We start from the raw sequence: 17,936 nt of genomic DNA, 5'->3' as shown, positions 1-17,936 counted from the left end.
TTTTGTAAACGATATCAAATAAACAACCACTAAAATAAAAGTTGTAGATCTCAAAGAGTTATGCAACTTCGTAGTTAACATCTTTTTTGTTTGGATTCATTATGTCTCAAATAATCAATTTACTCTCGGTTTTTATAATCCGTGAGGAAGGAAAACGTAATATAAACACAAGTGAGATAAAAGTGGAATGGTAGAGGAGGTTACACGCGAGAGAGAGGTTGCGAGTTTGAATCTCATCGGTCACGAAACATGTGAATTCATTTCAAAAAAATGGTGAAAATGATAGGATGATGGGTTGGGCAATGACATTGGTTGAGGGGTTGTTCCTCTAATTAAAAAATTGTTGTTTTTCGAGTTTTTGCGATTTTTAATTTATCGAGTGCTTTTTTTGCCGATGTCGAGTGCCGAAAAAAATACTCGACAAACAGACCTTTGTTGATAAAATGTTTGTCGAGTGCAAAAGGGCATTTGCCAAGTGTTTGGGACACTAGGCAAAGATGGTGAGTCCGATAGTGAATTATGGGGGAGCGTAACGATGGTGGAAACCGTGGAACCGAGAAAACTGGTACTTTAATATAATAGAAATTGGACACACCACAATGGGTACATTGGACATGTCTAGTGTCTGCGCAGAAAATAATGGCTAGTTTGGAATTGGGGCTATACATACCAGCTCAACTAGCTATTTGTGGGGTGTTGGAGCCCAAGGAAGATGTGTGAGTTGTGGCTTATCTCTAGTAGCTCTAGACACCAAAGTGCTTAAAGAATCACTAGGTGATTAGCATAGGTGCTTTGCAAAGTGTTTAGGTCTGTTAGACCACATCTTTAGTGCTTGCTCTAACTTTAAGCCTAGTGTTTAATAAGATTTGTATAGCTCTTACCATTGGGTACTTGCATGCACCATTATTATATATCAGAGGGGCTTATAGTCTTGCTAGTCCACACCATGTATGTCGTGGTCGCCACCATGTACCAGAGGTAACGAAGGCTTGATGGTTTGGGCAAAAAGCTTGAAAGTGAATACGATAAGAAGCAAGGGAGAGGCCATCTCGAAGGCTTACTTGCACATGTGGAAGGTCTAGGGGCTATGTGTGTAGTTACTTGACCGTGTGGCCCTTACAAGGGGCTTCAACACTAGGGGAAGTGAAGAGCTTGTCAATACCATGTTGAAAATACAAGTTATGGACATGAGTTTGCATCTCTACATCTCTTTAGGGTTGTTTGCATTGTATATCTCAATTGTGTGTTTTCTCTTCCTAACTTAGTTGATTGGCTAGTTGATAGGATTGAAACCTAGGCTGCATACCATAAATGTAACAACATACCTAACCAAATGTAGTTGCATATATAGATATTTTACTTATACATAGGTTTTGACAAGATCGGAAAATTAGAGACTTGCCTAATTTACATTCTGATAAGGGTCATGGTCCCTTTATATTGTAATAGTATATATTATTGTAATACTTGTGTTATAAATCTTGATGGATGTGTGACGTATGTGATGGGTAAATATCTAGTACAATGATTGTGGGAAATAAAAAAAGTATTACATATAAATAATAAAATGAATTAATAAACTGAAATATGGTAAAAATATCAAGTACAAGAGACAAGCTTTAGGTAAAGGGTTTGTCTCTCGACTCTCCATACATATTGTTTCTTAACTGTATTTATGATTTAGAGTATGAGGATTGTATATCTTAGTTGTCTCTTGTACTAAGAAAATACAGTCTCTGTCGCCGTCATCTGATGCCGTGACGGTGACTTTTCTCCGGCGAGTACCGAGTACCCGACAAAAAGTACTCGACAAAAAAGTCGTTGCCAATACACAGTTTATCAAGACTTCTTGACCAAGTGTCACATTCGACAAAGCCTTCGCGAAGTATTTTACAGATTTTACCGTAAACTTCAGACACTCACAGCTGTTCCCAGTTCACCGCCGGCTCAGCTTCCTATCCGATAGTGATTTTAAGTATCACTTTCGGTTACAGTCGTGCTGGCAACGTCGTCATTCAACCAATCACTGTCTCCATTTACCTAATCGACAGATTAATTTTATGTCTACCACTGTTGGGCGGTGGTGATGAATAATTATTACTGCTAGGTTAGAGCTGCCGATAGTGATAGAAAAAACCCAACACGCTGCCACTTGTCTACTGTCAGTAGGGGTAAAAACGGACGGATATTGACGGATAGTAGCTCATCCTATATTCTACCCTAATGTATTTAAAACGGATTCGGGATCGGATACGGATAGTTAGAAACGGGACGGATACGGATACAGGGACCGAATATTTATCCGGGCGGATAAGTGACGGATACGGATATTATTTGATCGGATATCGGATACTTGTCGGATAATGCATTAATTGGTTATCATAAAATATTCTTGTTCGACCACGAAATTACAAGTAAATTAATACTAATAAACATTTAATAAAAGATAATCTCAAGTTTCCACATAAAAATGGTAAAGTGAATTATTGATTATGTTGAAACTTGGATACTTAGAGTGATTTCACGTGTAACTCACGTAATAAGTGGAAATAAAATAGAAGAAACATTGACATACCGTGGATTTTGTGGTCCCATTATTTTTTATGACTATATGTGGCCATATGTTGTACCTTCGTATAATTTCATAGATTTCTGAGGATATTTGTACATTATTAATTTCTTTCTACATAAAATCATCAAAATATAATTAAAATTCTTAAATACACTAGTTTTGACCCAAAATTGCAAAAAGCTTACCAAAACAAATAAACATTCTATTCAAATAAAACCTCAAGTCGCCACTTGAAAATGATAAGTGAAATATTAATTATGTTGAAACTTCGATACATAAAATGATTTCACGTGTAACTCACGCAATAAGTGGGAGTGGAATGGAAGAAACACCAACATCTTGTGAATTTTATAGTCCAAATGTTTTTGAGAACTATATGTGGATATATGTTGTGTCCCCGTAAAAATTCATGAATTTTTTAGGCTATTTGGTGTATTATTACTTTCTTGTTGTAGAAAATCATCAAAATACAATTAAATTCATAAAAATATTGTAGCGTCGACCGGAAATTGCAAATAAGTTACCAATATTAATAAATACTTTATAAAAAGATAATCCTAAGTTCCCACATGGAGATAATCTTAAGTCCCCACATGAAAATGATAAAGTCTATTATTTTGATATAAATTTAGACATTATTTCAATGATTTTGGCCTAAATATGTGTTTAAACAAAAATGTGTTGTACTACAAAGTTATAGATCTCTTCGAGCTCTAAAATTTTCATATAAACTTTATCTTCATCTGATTTCATATGTAAAAGATATGATTTTATAACTATATATTATGCAGAAAAAGAAAAAACGGGTACCCGAATTCTCGGTACCCGTATCCGACCCGAATATCCGGGTATTTACCGGGTAGTACTCGCTCCATATCCGACCCGAATCCGAAGCTGTACTATCCAGGTATTACCTGTATCCGTCCCGAATATAAAAATACTCGTACCCGTATCCGAAAAAAGGTCCCGAATCAGTACCCATATCCGGTACCCATTTCGGGTACCCTGCCCATTTTCACCCCTAACTGTCAGCATGTTTTTCGGTATAGTGATGAGATGTGTTGAGAGCAGAGATGGCAACGGGTAAATACCCACCGGGTATTAATGCCTCATACATATACCCACGACACAAAAATAACCATATCGGGTCACCCATATACACTGGTGGGTATGGATTTACCCCATACCCATACCCATGTGGGTATGGGTCACCCATCGGGTCATCCGTACCCACAAAAATTGAACATCTATCAAAATATTATGTTATGCAAATGTAAAGTATATCCATATAAATACCATTACAAAATTTCTAGCATCATTTAACCATCCATTCAACACACCAAAGATAATTAGATAAAGTAGTAACACTAGGACAGTACTACATAGCACATTACATGTTCCATTACATGGTCATTAAATTGTCGTTAAGCATTCTATGACATTATGGCCTAAAAGGTTATTAAATAGTAAAAAAGATGGATGACTAAAGTCCAAGTTCATGCTTGGGCTAAGTTTATATTGGGTATTTTATACCCACGGTTTAACGGGTATGAGTGAAGGCGGAATGTTCTAATACCCGTTTACCCATTGGGTAAAGATTTTTGCCTAATATCAAACCCCACGGGTAGAATATTTAGCCCACATACATATCCTAATAGAGTAAATACTCATCGGGTATCGGGTCGCGGGTACCCATTGCCATCTCTAGTTGAGAGCCCTGAGTCCTGGCAGCATTAAGGCTACCTCCAAGGCTCCAACGGGCACCCCTCGGACGCCCTCTCACCGGGGTGAGACCGCTTGCGCCCCTGGACCTGTACGTTTAACTACGAAGTTAATTGTTTTTTAAAGTTTAATTACTTGATAATAATATGGGTTATGAAACTATAAATATGGTAATATTTTTTAAAACTCCAAAAACTAATGTAAAAAGTTAAATATCTCAATTAAAATGTAAAGGGGAGCTAAATAGGGAGAATGATTGGAGAGGAGATGAAATAGAGGGAATGTATTTAAATATGAATGGAAAATACAAATAAGTGATTTGGAAGGGGAAATGGTTGGAGATAATCTAAGATAGTGACCCCTTATATAACGTAGACTTTTCTACAGTACTCTCCTATTCTTTTTTATTTGCCATATTTTAGTTTTAAAATGAACTAGAGGATGACAAATAATCAAGAATGGAGTAGTATTATTTTGACAATTTGTCACCTATCCACAAGATTTTTTGTTTTCAACGCGATAACAGTAATAACACTCACCTAGTACTAATAAACAAACTAACAAAAGTGAATGTAGCGAGCCTCAAACTTGTTATGCATCCTTGAGACCTATGCTGGTATATATGTGCACATCACACGATATATATGCGCGCGGGTACAGCACCGGAGCGTTCCACACACACACACAAGCAACAACCAACAGTAGACGGAGTTTCTGCAAGAGAAGCCATCTCGGTCACGTCGGACGTGTGGGTGTCCCTGCAATTCTCATGAGGACAGCAACGTACAACAACTGGCAGCTAGCTTGTAGAGGACGACTATGCATGCATACGTTCGGGGTCGAGATCGAGCTGACCAATGATCCAATAGCCGCCGCCTTGTGGTTGTGTCATATATGGGGGCCGACCAGTGGCCGTGGCCGTGGCCGTGGGCGACGCCGCCGCCGCCGGCCCTGCTGCTTCTGGCCTCACTACTGCCGGCGCTGCTGCTCGCGCTGTGGCGCCTGGTGTGGCAACCGCGGGCCGTGGCGCGGTCGTTCGCGAGGCAGGGCATCCGGGGGCCGCCCTACTGTTTCCTGGCCGGATCCTTGTCGGAGGCGAAGCGGCTGGCGCGTGCCAGCCGGAGAAGGGTTCCGCAGCTGGACGTCGCTTCACATGACATCATGCCCATCTTGCTGCCACCGTTCCACCGATGGGTCGTCGAGTATGGTAAAACCCTAACACATTGTTAATAATCACATGTCGTACCCGCTACATGCATGAATTAATTTGGTCATTATATTCAGGGAGGACATTCCTGTACTGGATCGGGCCAACACCTGCAATCTTCTCCGTTGATTTAGAGTTGATTAAGGAAGTGCTCACAGACAGGACGGGCCTGTTTGGCAAGGACTTCATGATCCCCGTTTTCAAAGTCCTGTTGGGCAACGGGCTCATCTTAGCAAACGGCGACGACTGGAAACGGCACAGGAAAGTTGTCCTTCCAGCCTTCAACCACGAGAGGATCAAGGTCGTCGTCCTCGTCATCAATCATCATCATCACAAGTTTTGCACATATATATATAGGCAGATTTTAGCAACTGATGATGACATTGTTCCTGCTGTCGGTCTCGAGTTCAGAGCATGTCGGCAGTGACGGCGGAAGCTACGGAACAGATGGCACAGCGATGGTGCGAGCAGCTAATACTGCACAGTGGTGCCCGTCAAGCAGCGGAAATACAAGTGGACCGCGCCATCTGCGACCTGACTGCCGAAATCATCGGCCGCGCCGCTTTCGGCACCAGCCTCCAGGAAGCCGGTGAGGTCCTCCTCCTGATGCACGAGATGCAGAAGATGGGCGCCGCGGCCATGGTGGATGCTCCCATACTCTGGTAATTAATTACCAAGTACAGTACTATACTATGATGACCATGCATGCCATTGACGACGCGCCACAAGCAAGTTTATTGGTTTCGAGAGGTTTCACACTTTTTTTTCTGTATACATACAAGGTATCTGCCGACGCGGCGCAACCTAACGGTGCGACGTCTGGACAAGCTGTTGAGGGCCAAGATCACTGCGATGATGGCAGCGCGGGTGGCCGCCAATTGCGGCGGTGGCTACGGCGACGACCTGCTCGGCCTCCTGCTGGAGGCGTGGTCGCCGGAGCCTGGGCGGCGCCATGCTGGGAGCGACGACGAAGGGACGACGACGACGACGCTGACCACCGGAGAGGTGATCGACGAGTGCAAGACCTTCTTCGGCGCCGGGCAGGAGACCACCGCCACCCTCCTCGTGTGGACCATGTTCCTGCTGAGCACGCACCCGCAGTGGCAGGACAAGGTCAGGGAGGAGGTCCTCCGCGAATTCCGCGGCGACGTCCCCACCACCGACACCCTCTCCAGACTGAAGCTGGTACGTACGCAACTCTTTTCCATTGACACGAATAAAACCATGCGTACAAGATGCATGACCTGCGGTTGCGTGCGTGCTTGCAGCTTCACATGGTTCTGCTGGAGACACTGAGGCTCTACCCGCCGATCGTGTACATACAACGGAGGACTGCCTCAGACGTCGTGCTCAGGGGCATGCTGCAGGTGCCCGAGGGGACCGTGGTATCGATCCCCATCGGCCTGCTGCAACGGGACAGGGAGGTGTGGGGCTCCGACGCCGACGAGTTCAACCCCTTGAGGTTTAGCAATGGCGTCGCCAGGGCCGCCACGGATCCACACGCGCTGCTGTCTTTCTCGCTCGGCCCGAGAGCCTGCACCGGCAAGAGCTTCGGCATCATAGAAGCACAGATCGTCATGGCGGTCATCCTCAGGAACTTCTCCTTCTCGCTCTCCCCCACCTACGTTCACAAGCCAAAGTATGTCGTCTCCCTCACTCCCAAATGTGGGATGCCTCTCATCTTAAAGAACATCCATGCTTGAGAAAAGATTACTGGCGGCACTGTAACTTGCTAATATTATATTGTACGTTGTGTGGCATCGACAGATCATATATATATACTAGAACTAGTCATGTGCCCGTGCGTTGCTACGGATTCTATATATCACATAGATAAACTCTGTTTAATTGGGATATATAGTTGTTCAAACATGTTTCAAACATGTACAATAATATTAATTCGACATATTTCAGTGGCAATCTTTGAATCAACAATATCCTTGCTTCCCCGACAACAGGTCTGATCAGCGTGAGAGATTCTGTTCATTTGAACTCAACTATACGACATCAATAAGAAAATGGACCGTGTTCTTGGTCCATTCCCTCCATGTGCAAATAAATGGCGCAATGGCTGGCTTGAAGATGTAAAATTCGCTCTCTAGTACACAGGTTGCGCTATTGTATGTTAGTTAGGACGACGCGCTGCTCGCATAGTCGCATGACACTCTGTATATTTTTGCTTTTGCTTGGTGGAAATGAAGATCGGTCGAGATCTTTTTCCTTTTGCCGTTTGATGCAGAACTCCCTTCTCCGTAGGAAGTTCTATCCAATATCCACGGGTACCACGTGTCTCTATGCCTGCTGCATTGAAAGACTACCAGTCTACCACCACGTTGCACGCACGGCAGAACCAACCTTCTCCGTTCGCTGAATTCACTTCAAATATTGCCATTCGGAGTCAGTGAATCGAACGCAAAAATGGCGCAGAACTATGTTCTGAAGTGGCAAATTGTCAACGGTTCCTTGCTCTGTACTCCAGGCTGCTGCAACTCAACGTAATCAATCATTCACTGCTGCAGCATGCCAACATAACACAGTGCAAGGGAGACACGGAAACGGTAGCACTTGTAAACAAAGAGCAAAATTTCGTCGGTTCTGTTGAAGAGGAAGTGATAGTGTACAGCTACGCATACACATCTACCGTCTGCGCAGAAAGAGAAACTAAAGAATGAGCCAGTGCCAAGCCAAGACCGCGCCGGCTCCCATGTACGAAACACCGACACTCTCGACTTGTAACCCTGACCAGGTTCAGTCAGGTTCGACTCCTCCTATGCTGTATTTACAGAGTTCGCAACGCCGTCCGTCTTCTCTCCTGATCTCCATGCCTTGCCTGAGCTCACTCAGAAGGGGCCCAACCCCGCGGTTCCGGTGGGCTGGTTCCCCCTGACCCTGGGCGACACGAAGAGCGAGGAGTAGAAGTCCTCGCCGGCCGGCGGCAGCATGTCGAGGCCGCTGTACATGCCCTGGATGTCGTCGTAGCTGAGATCCACGAACAGGTCGCTGGTCCTGTCGCTGCCGTCGTCCACCCACTCCTTCTTGGGCACCATCATCGCCGGCGCCGGCGCCGGCGGATTCGGGAACGGCGGGTCGTTGTCCACGATCTCCGACTCTGGCGTGCGCGTCTCGCCCCACGAGTGGGTCTGCGAGTGGGAGGTGCTCATGGTGATGGCTGACCCGAATCTGGGGTTTGAGGCGCCGGACGACAAGATCTGGTAGGGTTTTTAGTCTCACCAAGTTTGTAATATGCTGGCACCTACCACCCGGCCATCTGGGACACGGCGCTGGGGCTAAACGGCCGCGCGCTCCCGCCAGCCGCGCCCGCCAAGGTCACTCTCCGTCGGGTCGCCGCCGACCGCGTCGCCGCCGCCGAGGTCGCGCAGTTCGTGGTGCTCGTCCCCGCCTGGGAGGAGGTCACGGCGAAGGGCGTCTTCTCCGCGCGGCGCGAGGGGGGTGGAACGTGGAGTGCCGTCGGGCACTGGCCTCGCCGGAGGTGTGTGTGGCGGAGGTGGTGGTGCTCGCGGAGGGCGGCTGCTGATGCGGGACAGGGCCCGCGCGGCCGACCGGGGCGGATGCGGTGCGGAGCCACCCGGCTGGAGGGGATACCGGAGGAGGACGCCACCACGGGCCTCTGCGGCTGGTGCCGCTGCGAGTGCGACGACGACAGGTGGGAGGTGGTCGGCGGAGGAGGAGGAGCAGGAGGTCGAGATGGAGACGGTGCGTTGGGCAATGGAGGTGGGCGTGTGGGCCGTGTGCCTCGGCGTTGGCCTCCTCGCTTTCCATCGGTGTGGGGCCGTTGGGGCATCGCGTGCGGGAGGCGGGGGCATGGCCGCGCCGCGCCCACACTCCATTCTTAATTAGTAGTAGGGATAGGTATATATATATATATATATATATATATATATATATATATATATATATATATATATATATATATATATATATATATGGTTATTATAGTGTTAGTTTTTATGTTTGTGATATCGACAGATCATATACTTCATTGTCTCGCATCAAGTTTTTATCACCGTTATCTAATATATTTCTGATGTTTTTGTCACATTCACAATATTATATTGGGAGAGTAAATAAACCACGTCTCGTCGGACGGCGAGACTCACATTAGTAGCTTTAACCTGTATAATGCATTATGATCACATAAAACTATTGCAATTCAGAGTTCCACCTTTCACTGCATTTCAGAACCACTCCAAGTCTTTTAGAACACCAAACAGATAGGTAGCAGCAGCAGCAGCCAGGAAGATGTCATTCAGACATGGTCGCTAGCTAGCTGATAGACAACAACTAGTGTGCATATTATATTCTGCTTTGGACAATTAGCTGATGGACAAACCTTGGAATCCCAATTCCTACTAGATATTTGAAGAGAGAGAAATTTTAATATTTGAAGAGAGAAGGATTCAGCAACAATTTGGAGAACGTATGTTCTTCCTTCATAAATAAAAAAATATATCTCAAATCCTGACTCCTACTTGATTTTCACCAGGATTTAACCCAGCCCCTTGTGCTCTAGACAAGAGGGAGAGAGATACAATTTAACCTAGCCCTTTGTTTCAAGGTGGCGTAGGGGCATTGCTCCCAGTCCAGCATAGCAGTAGCAACAAACTGAAGACAGTAGCAGTAGCAGCAAACTGATTTTTTTTTGTAACAGTCATCACAGAGTAATAACCAGCAAAAGCCATGGACTATATGTCTGCAGCACCGATGATTTTTTTTTTTGAAAGACGCGGCAAGAGAATTGCCACGTCCAAGCTTTATTAAGAGGAAAAAGAGAACACACTTACAGACACTTAACTAGCCAAACAGCTTCCGAAAAAGCCACCCAAGAACTCAAGAATGAGAAAAAAGGATAAAGAACGCTACGCAGAGACACTAGCAACCAAAGTCAAAAGAATTAGCAATTCATTGCTGCCCAAAAACATCCTTGATTAACCCTGCAATCACACACTCTGACTTCTCTAGGCTTTGGAAGGTTCTGCGGTTCCGCTCTTTCCAAATCTCCCACCAGAAAAGGATGATCAAACCATCAAACTCTCTCCTTGAGCATTTATCGACTTTGGCTCTGCACTTGTTCCACCAAGTGTATATTGACGAAGATTGTGCCATCCCTGGCAGCAACGCGAGGTCAAGCCAATGAGTAAGCTGCGCCCACACCGCCCTAGTGAAGATACAGTTTTGGAACAAGTGGGTTATAGCTTCTGGTTCTTGTTTGCAAAGTCTGCAAATCGAATCATTACTCCAACCTCTTTTCTGGAGATTTTCAGCTGTTAAGATCTTATTATGCAGCAGAGTCCACGCGAAAAAACGACATTTTGCAAAGTTTGCAGCACCGATGATGAATACAACCATGTGGATCAAACATTCATGGCTGCGCAAATTGAATAATCAGTTATTCACCATCTAACTTCTTTAAGTTTCTAGTTTTCTTAGAATATACAATAAAGAGATAATCAGCGATCAGAGCCCTCATTGACATGTAGTCCTTGACATAAAGGAATAAAATTTAGATCCAACAAAAGGGCTCGCTTTCTAAAATGGAACAAAACTATAGATAAGCAATTGGCATATGGTGAAGGGCAAAACGACTTGACAATTGGACAGCAACACAACTGACAGTAAAATTTGGGCCAACCTCTGTGAATATTCATCTATTTATGAGCTCCAAGCTCTGAAAGAACAGATCTTACATCCTACATGAAGAAAAGCTAATCTCGCAGTAGCTATAACTCTTCTCCAGAAAATAGCTTCATTATTTCAGCAGAGCTCTAGTGCCGATTGAGTCATATCACACTCCACAAGCATCGCTAAACAGAGTGCCTCAAAAGTGCCTTCCGCAGTGGCGGAATGTTGCAAACTCAAAATCTCTCACCAAATCTGAAGAAAACAGTTCCAATATCAGCATTGTGATCAACAATGTACTCTCCCCTTACCAACCGAAGCTTTGATACCAACACCATATGAAGATCCATGACCAACACGCCTGAAAACTCTGTAGGGTTCCCTTTGACATCCTTGATAGCGATCAAAGCCCTTTTCTTGGATCCAAAACAGGCTCCAGGATGCCGTGTCGGGGAACCATCGGGACCAAGCGCTAGAGGCCCTTGGGGAGCTCAAGGCGTTCGTAGGTAGTAAGGAGTACTACGACGACGGCTACAAGGCTACGAGAGGCAGCCAATGGATAGGAGCAGTGGATGCGAGCGGAGGCGGTTGACCCCTCACCTGGGGAGGTGGAGTGACAGGGGCAGCGATGTGCTCAAGCGAGAGGAGGAGTCGACGTGCTCAGGCGACTCAGAGGAGGCGGTGACGTTCTTGGGCGACTCTAGTCGAGACGCGCGGTACGTACCCTGGGCAGCCGGCCCCAACCGTAGCATGCATGTATGTACCCCAGCCGATCCGCCCGGCGGTCAGCGCTGCAACCACGTTCTCCTCCCCCTGCACTTGGTAGTTGGTACGTTACCGCGCGCGCGGGCTAGCGCTATAAAACCCCCCGCGTCCGCTCCCCCACCAGTCCCACCCATCCAGCAACGTTACTATAGCATAATAATATAGTGCTCACTGCTCAGCAACGTACGTTACTAGGAACGTACGTTACTTGAGTTCCCACAAGTAATTAACGGTCCCATATATCGTCGCCGATCAGCAGGTAGCGCAGTCGTCGTCACGCGCGCGCGGCCGGCATATGGGTCTCCCGCTGGAGCAGTGGCGCGGCGGCGAGGCGGACGGCAGGAAGGTCGTCGACGGCGACGCGACGGCGGCCGGGTGCAGGACGCCCGACGCTGCCAACGGGCAGGCGGCCGGTCGACGCGCTGGCGGCGGGGACTGCCCCGCCGCGCCACGGAAGAGGCGGGCCGCCCCCGCCGCCGCCGGCGTGGTCGCGCAGCAGCAGCAGCGGCGCAGGGACTACTACACCGGCGACGACGTGGAGGCCTTCTTCGCCGCGCACAACCTCTAGCTAGATCCAGCATCAGCCTGCTACATAAACGTACCAATGCATGCACGCGAGGCACGGCCTTGTTAGAGGGGAGTGTAGTCGCTGGTTTGACCGGCCGGCCGCCGGCCATCACCTAGATTATCGTCGTGCATTTACTATCGCTTTATTTCGTTTTGATCGACCTTAATTCGTCGTCGTCGTCGTCTCAGTGTCTGCAACGTACGTACGGTCTGTGGAAACAGCGCATGCATGCATGATCGGTCTGCATGCCGGCGACGAGGTCATGCTAGGCAGTCTTATCTTAGGGTTGACTAGGTGCCTCTGCATTACTATATCTGTGTCAAGCTGTACGTACGAATGCATGCTGTCAGTCAATAAACGAAGGCTTTATTATTTTGTCCTGGTCATCTTTTTGATTATTGTAACCACTACTAACCACAATGCTAGCTCCATGCACGACAGAGGCAAATTACTGTTACATGCATACGGAGCAGGAACTTTTCCACTTTCAGGTGCTGCATCTAGTACAGAGAATAGTACTCCACGACGACTACTAGGTAGTAGAGAGTAGAGACAGACACCGTACTGCATATACTCCATTGGCCCAGCAAGATCTCTTTGGATTCAGAGTTTCTCAGGCTTCATCAGATGGGCACACTCACCATGTCACCTTGCTGCACAGGTTGATCAAATATATATGTACTGTTCTGAAAAGTCTTACTGATGATACGGCCGGGCCATGCATTGATCTTACGTTACGAGATCGAGCACACACAGTACAGCTCCCCTAGCTAAATGATCGATGAACACCCATCACATGCACATCTATCTTGCCAAAGTTGACATTTTGTTGCTCTGGTTCTCTTATTTCCATCTAGTATAGCGTCCGTGCATGAGGCCCTGAACTTGTAATAAGCCGTCGGTGAAGCCAGCTATAGCTCTTCCGAACTTGCGTGCCTTGTTTACATGTAGAGCAAGAAAGAGCTAGCAATGATGAGGTGCCGCCCAGTACGTACTACTAGCTTCATCACAGCAGGCGCACAGGCGCAGGCGCGCAGCAGCAGGGGGCCGGAGCTCGATCAGAAGATCTCCTGAAAAAGCTATACGATTTGTTTCCATGCTCCAGTCCAGATCCAGCTGCAGGCAGAGAGAGACACACTCGGCTGTCGGCTCATCGCAGGTGGCGCCGCGACGACACGCCCATCGGCCATATTCCTCCCGATATCGGCAACTGCCTTGCTGACGCGACCGCCTGCTGTGCTGCCTGTGCTAGCTAGCTAGCTGGTCCAATGTCCAAGTCTCCTAGCTAGCCGATGACCTTCGCTGGCTGGCCGGCCGGCCGGTGCAGCAATTTCCTTTCCTCTGCGTGGTCATCAGACGAGATCGCGCGCTGGAGGAGGCATCTGCGCTGCACGCCATCTCTGCCGCAACTGCCATCAGTCCTCGCTGCTACGCGAGATGGAGGCATGCATCATGAGGGCATGAGGCTGCTAAGGGCGCTATATGGCCGCCCATGGCCATGGCATGCCAGCTTCAAGTTCAGCTAACACCGGCCGGCGGGAAATTTCACCTAGTATATATGTGACATATGAGTAACTGTTACTACTGCTTGATTCTCTAAAATTTCAGCCTCGTGTTTTTTTTTTCTCTTGTCTGCTTCATTAGACGTTAACCTCTTAAACCTAAACCTTGGTAATTAATCTATTAACGTTATTAGGTTCATGGAACATGGATGACAATAATAATGCACAGACTAGACGCAGTACTACTTGTCCTTCGCGATTAGGACCGAGCTAGCTAGGAATCTTCACCTTGCCTGGAGAAAAAAGCTGGACGAGGCCGGATGAGTTGAAAAGTCATACTAAGAAACAGATACAAGGGACCAGCTGCACTGCACTGCACTGCACATCATAGTAAGCGTAAGTACAGTTCGGTTACCGAGTACTTCATGGAAGCATATCCATCTGACAACGCGCATGCATGCTGCCTGCAGCTCTGCCTGCATGGATGGTATCATGGTAGAGACCCACCCACATAGCAAGCTGCAAGCCTGGCAGGAGCGCTGGCTGGACCGGACCCTAGCTGCAAGTGGCTGCTCCGCAGCAGGTGATAATCCGTTGATCAGCGCGAAAAAAATAAGGTTCAGGGTACGGTAGAGATGCGTGCACGGTTCCGTTCCGTCAGGTTGTTAGGATCGCATTCTTGACAGTTTGTTTCTTCAAGTCTTCTTCTTTCTGGGAGCTTTCTAGGATTTGCAATGGCCGAACAGCAACAGCTAGTGTCTTTCAAAAATGACTTTGGGATTGTGGACGAGCAGTAGTCGAGTCGACCGAGCAAGTTTGTAGGCCGTTGTGCTGTGCATCAAGGTGGCCGTATCAGTGGCCTAGGCGCCCAGCTCAATCTGGGGGCCTAGGCGCCCAGCTCAATCTGGGGCCCGAGCCTCGTAGACGCTTACTAGTATTTGCATGGCCCATCCACTCCTCCCAGGTTTCGGCCCAGCAGAACAGCAGGGAACATATATTATGCTTACGAAACATTTTTTTTTCGAATCCCAAACGTACCGATCACTACTCCTCTGTCCTAAATTATAATTGGTTTAACTTTTTTAGACCAAATTTGACCGGCTCGTCTTATTCAAATTTTTAGCACTATTTTTTTGGGACCAAATGTCATTGACTCTGGCTACTATGGACAACACTAATTAGCACCAGCTTGGCATTTGAGGCTGATGATGGATTATAGAGAAGAGCTTCCACAGCGTCAAGAGGGCCGATAATGCCATGTGCAGTGCAATCAAGGCATCAGTGAGCCCATTTAGTCGACCAGGACAGGATGGAGCCTTCATGCTTGGAGGTCATTTTTGCCCTAGTCATGATGTGATGCTAGGGGAGTGACGCGTGCAGAATGGTCATGCTCCCCTAGGGGCCCATGAGGGCACATGATGCAACAACCCTAATGCATCGCATACCATGGCTAGGGTGTGCACAAAAGTCTGGCTCAGTAGAACCATGCTACGCAGGCCTAGAGCCAAATCCGCCTAGTGGAGGTCATGGAAGCATATCACGACTAGGAGCTAGTACATAGACAACGAGAGGTTCATGTCACAGTGTATGTAATACACTCTATCCTCTTGCTACTCATCAATTGATGAACACAAAGGAGAAAAAAATTACAAGCTCAAACACTAGTGAGCATCAAGACCTTGTAGCCCCCCCTTCACATCAGAGTTGTGGTGAGAGTTCTAGCCTAATGGTTCTAATTCATCTTTATGTTTTCCTTCTAGATAAGTGTGACATAGTAAGCTTTGTTACCACTAACTGAAATCACTTGGGTCGGATTACCCTCGAATGTAATCTTAGAATTGAGTGCCTCCCCTTAATTGTTGTGCATCCCCCTCTCTTTTGTAGTGCAAAAAGGGAGGAGAGCAGCTATATGAATCTCGAATGCCACCAACTAAACCCACCCACTCTATTCTTATCTTATTCTTAGCATTGTACTAGGCCCATCCCTCGGTCATGGTTGACTGTAAGAGATATCCTTTTTGAGGTGGTTGTCATTCCTGCTCTAGGGTTAGGCATGATATGTCATGGCAACAACACGCGTCACACATGCAATGTCGTCCATCATAGATTTAATGTGCTGTACTTGAGCCATATACATTAAGCTATCACCATGGAATTATCCTGATGCCCTTAGATGTGGGGTCTATCCCTAGAGCCATACGATCTCTAGTGGGCCTGACATATCCCTCTGTATCGGGAGGGGATTACACTTAGACGTGACTAGAACTAGGCAAAAAAACAAAAATCGAACACTGAACCGAAAAAACTGTAAACCAGTTATTGGCACCCTTGTCAGTCCATCACGCTGCCACTGCCAGGGCCTAGTTATCGGCACCCTTGTGGCCACGACACGAATCACGCTCATCCTCCCTCTCAGTCCACAGTCTCTCGCCTCGTACTAACCCAAGCTGTCGCCCTCCGCCGTGATGCCAGCATCAGGTTGTCGTCGTCCGCCTGCCCCAGCTCGCCACCAGGAAGGGTGTCCTCGTCGTCGTTAGCTCGTCGTGATCTGGCCCCCTTCCTTGTATGCAACATTGGCTTGTCATGATCCAGCTCCCTTCCTCGCCATGTTGTTGTTCGTTTTATGCAAAACAGTATATTTTCTTGTATGCAGCACCGGTCACGCAATCACCGGTGGATGGTGGCTTATAAGTGGCAACTGATATAGTAGGCATATAGTCGAGTGCAAAGTGTTGAGTTGCTGGGACGTCGTGTCGTGTATGCACATGCAGCAAATGTAAACTTGAAAAGCCTAGCTCGGCTTTTTCGGTTAAACCAAAAAACAAACCGAATTATACGATTAATCATACGTTAGGTTTTTCCTTTTCTAAACATAATTTCAGTTGTCATTTTTCAGAAACTAGTCTTTTTTTTAAAAAAAAACTGAAAACCTGAACTAAAAATTTTCGGTTAACCATCTCCATGTCAGCCATTTTATGTGAAGCAATGTCGAAAGCTTAAGTGAATTATCCGGTGCGTTGCTTCGCTGGGTGGGTCGGTGGTAATGCCATTATTATTAGTACATTGCAATTTGCATCCCCTGTACTGTTTATATGATGCATCAATCTTTTCAAATGGGACAGTATCCACACTGGTGTAAATGTCCGAACGGGACGTGCGCGGCTACAGGAGATGTCAACGGGCAGCTAGCCATAATGGTCCCTGGGAGGCCGTACTTGGGACGACGCCCACATGGACCACGCAGGAGCAGGATCCGTGATATTTGAAGACGTGAGACGGTGAGAGTTTAAAAAGGCTTTGAGAACAGCCAGTTTCGCAGAAAACAAAACGCATGCAGATGAGGTCGTCAGTGTAAACGTTTTTTAGGTTTTCTTGGTCTCGTCTCGTAGAATGGAACTTGATGGATCCCAAATTAAACTTTAGCGGTCACACGTATATTGGAGTGGGAAATCCCAGTAAATGTGGTCAGTCTAACAACTCCGATGCATACTATTCTTATCTTCCTCGTGAGGCACTGACAAAGGAATACCTAAGGTCGGAATAATCCTGGGCTCCTCGGAGTACTAACCTTAACTTCTCCAATGGTACACAGATACGGTACTAATTACTAACTAGCAGGGCCATTTTGGCTCTTGTGCTATACAACAACAACAACAACAACAACAAAGCCTTTTTGTCCCAAGCACGTTGGGGTAGGCTAGAGATGAAACCCCGTATGAAAACCTCAGAGCTCAACCCCCAAAGAACAGAAAAGGGAAACAAAGGCAAAGGAGAACCGAAAACAACGAAACGGGGAAACACATAAAAGAGATAAAACCCACAAGGACCAGCAAGATCTAAAATGGACACAAGAAAAGGTCAAACGATTAAGGAGGAAAAGCGAAACTATCAATCAGGGTTCTGGCACGTGAATTGCACACTTCCACCCCTTCCTATCTGCGGCGAGCTCTTTGTCAATATTCC

General features: G+C 46.8%; 3 protein-coding genes and 1 pseudogene across 3 annotated transcripts; 3 read left to right on the top strand and 1 right to left on the bottom strand.

Moving 5' to 3' along the window:
- Nucleotides 1-5,225: 5,225 nt before the first annotated feature.
- Nucleotides 5,226-7,301, top strand: LOC100382525 (uncharacterized). The gene is made up of 5 exons (NM_001175262.1): nucleotides 5,226-5,501; nucleotides 5,579-5,802; nucleotides 5,913-6,163; nucleotides 6,284-6,686; nucleotides 6,770-7,301. The coding sequence occupies exons 1-5, from the start codon at nucleotides 5,456-5,458 to the stop codon at nucleotides 7,202-7,204; spliced, it is 1,359 nt and encodes a 452-aa protein (NP_001168733.1). The 5' UTR covers nucleotides 5,226-5,455; the 3' UTR covers nucleotides 7,205-7,301.
- Nucleotides 7,302-8,341: 1,040 nt separating this feature from the next.
- LOC103640302 (NAC domain-containing protein 2) lies at nucleotides 8,342-8,662 on the bottom strand. Its single transcript, XM_008662909.2, has one exon. The coding sequence runs from the start codon at nucleotides 8,660-8,662 to the stop codon at nucleotides 8,342-8,344; it is 321 nt and encodes a 106-aa protein (XP_008661131.1).
- Nucleotides 8,663-8,743: 81 nt separating this feature from the next.
- On the top strand, nucleotides 8,744-11,730 carry LOC109942628 (uncharacterized; annotated as a pseudogene).
- Nucleotides 11,731-12,025: 295 nt separating this feature from the next.
- Nucleotides 12,026-12,841, top strand: LOC100277864 (uncharacterized). The gene has a single exon (NM_001371685.1). The coding sequence runs from the start codon at nucleotides 12,199-12,201 to the stop codon at nucleotides 12,469-12,471; it is 273 nt and encodes a 90-aa protein (NP_001358614.1). The 5' UTR covers nucleotides 12,026-12,198; the 3' UTR covers nucleotides 12,472-12,841.
- The last annotated feature ends 5,095 nt before the right edge of the window (nucleotides 12,842-17,936 follow it).

This window comes from Zea mays, chromosome 9, assembly GCF_902167145.1.
Source record: "Zea mays cultivar B73 chromosome 9, Zm-B73-REFERENCE-NAM-5.0, whole genome shotgun sequence".
NCBI classification, from domain to species: domain Eukaryota; kingdom Viridiplantae; phylum Streptophyta; class Magnoliopsida; order Poales; family Poaceae; genus Zea; species Zea mays.
Note: the sequence above shows the minus strand (reverse complement) of the source record. Positions and strands in the feature narration are given on the sequence as shown.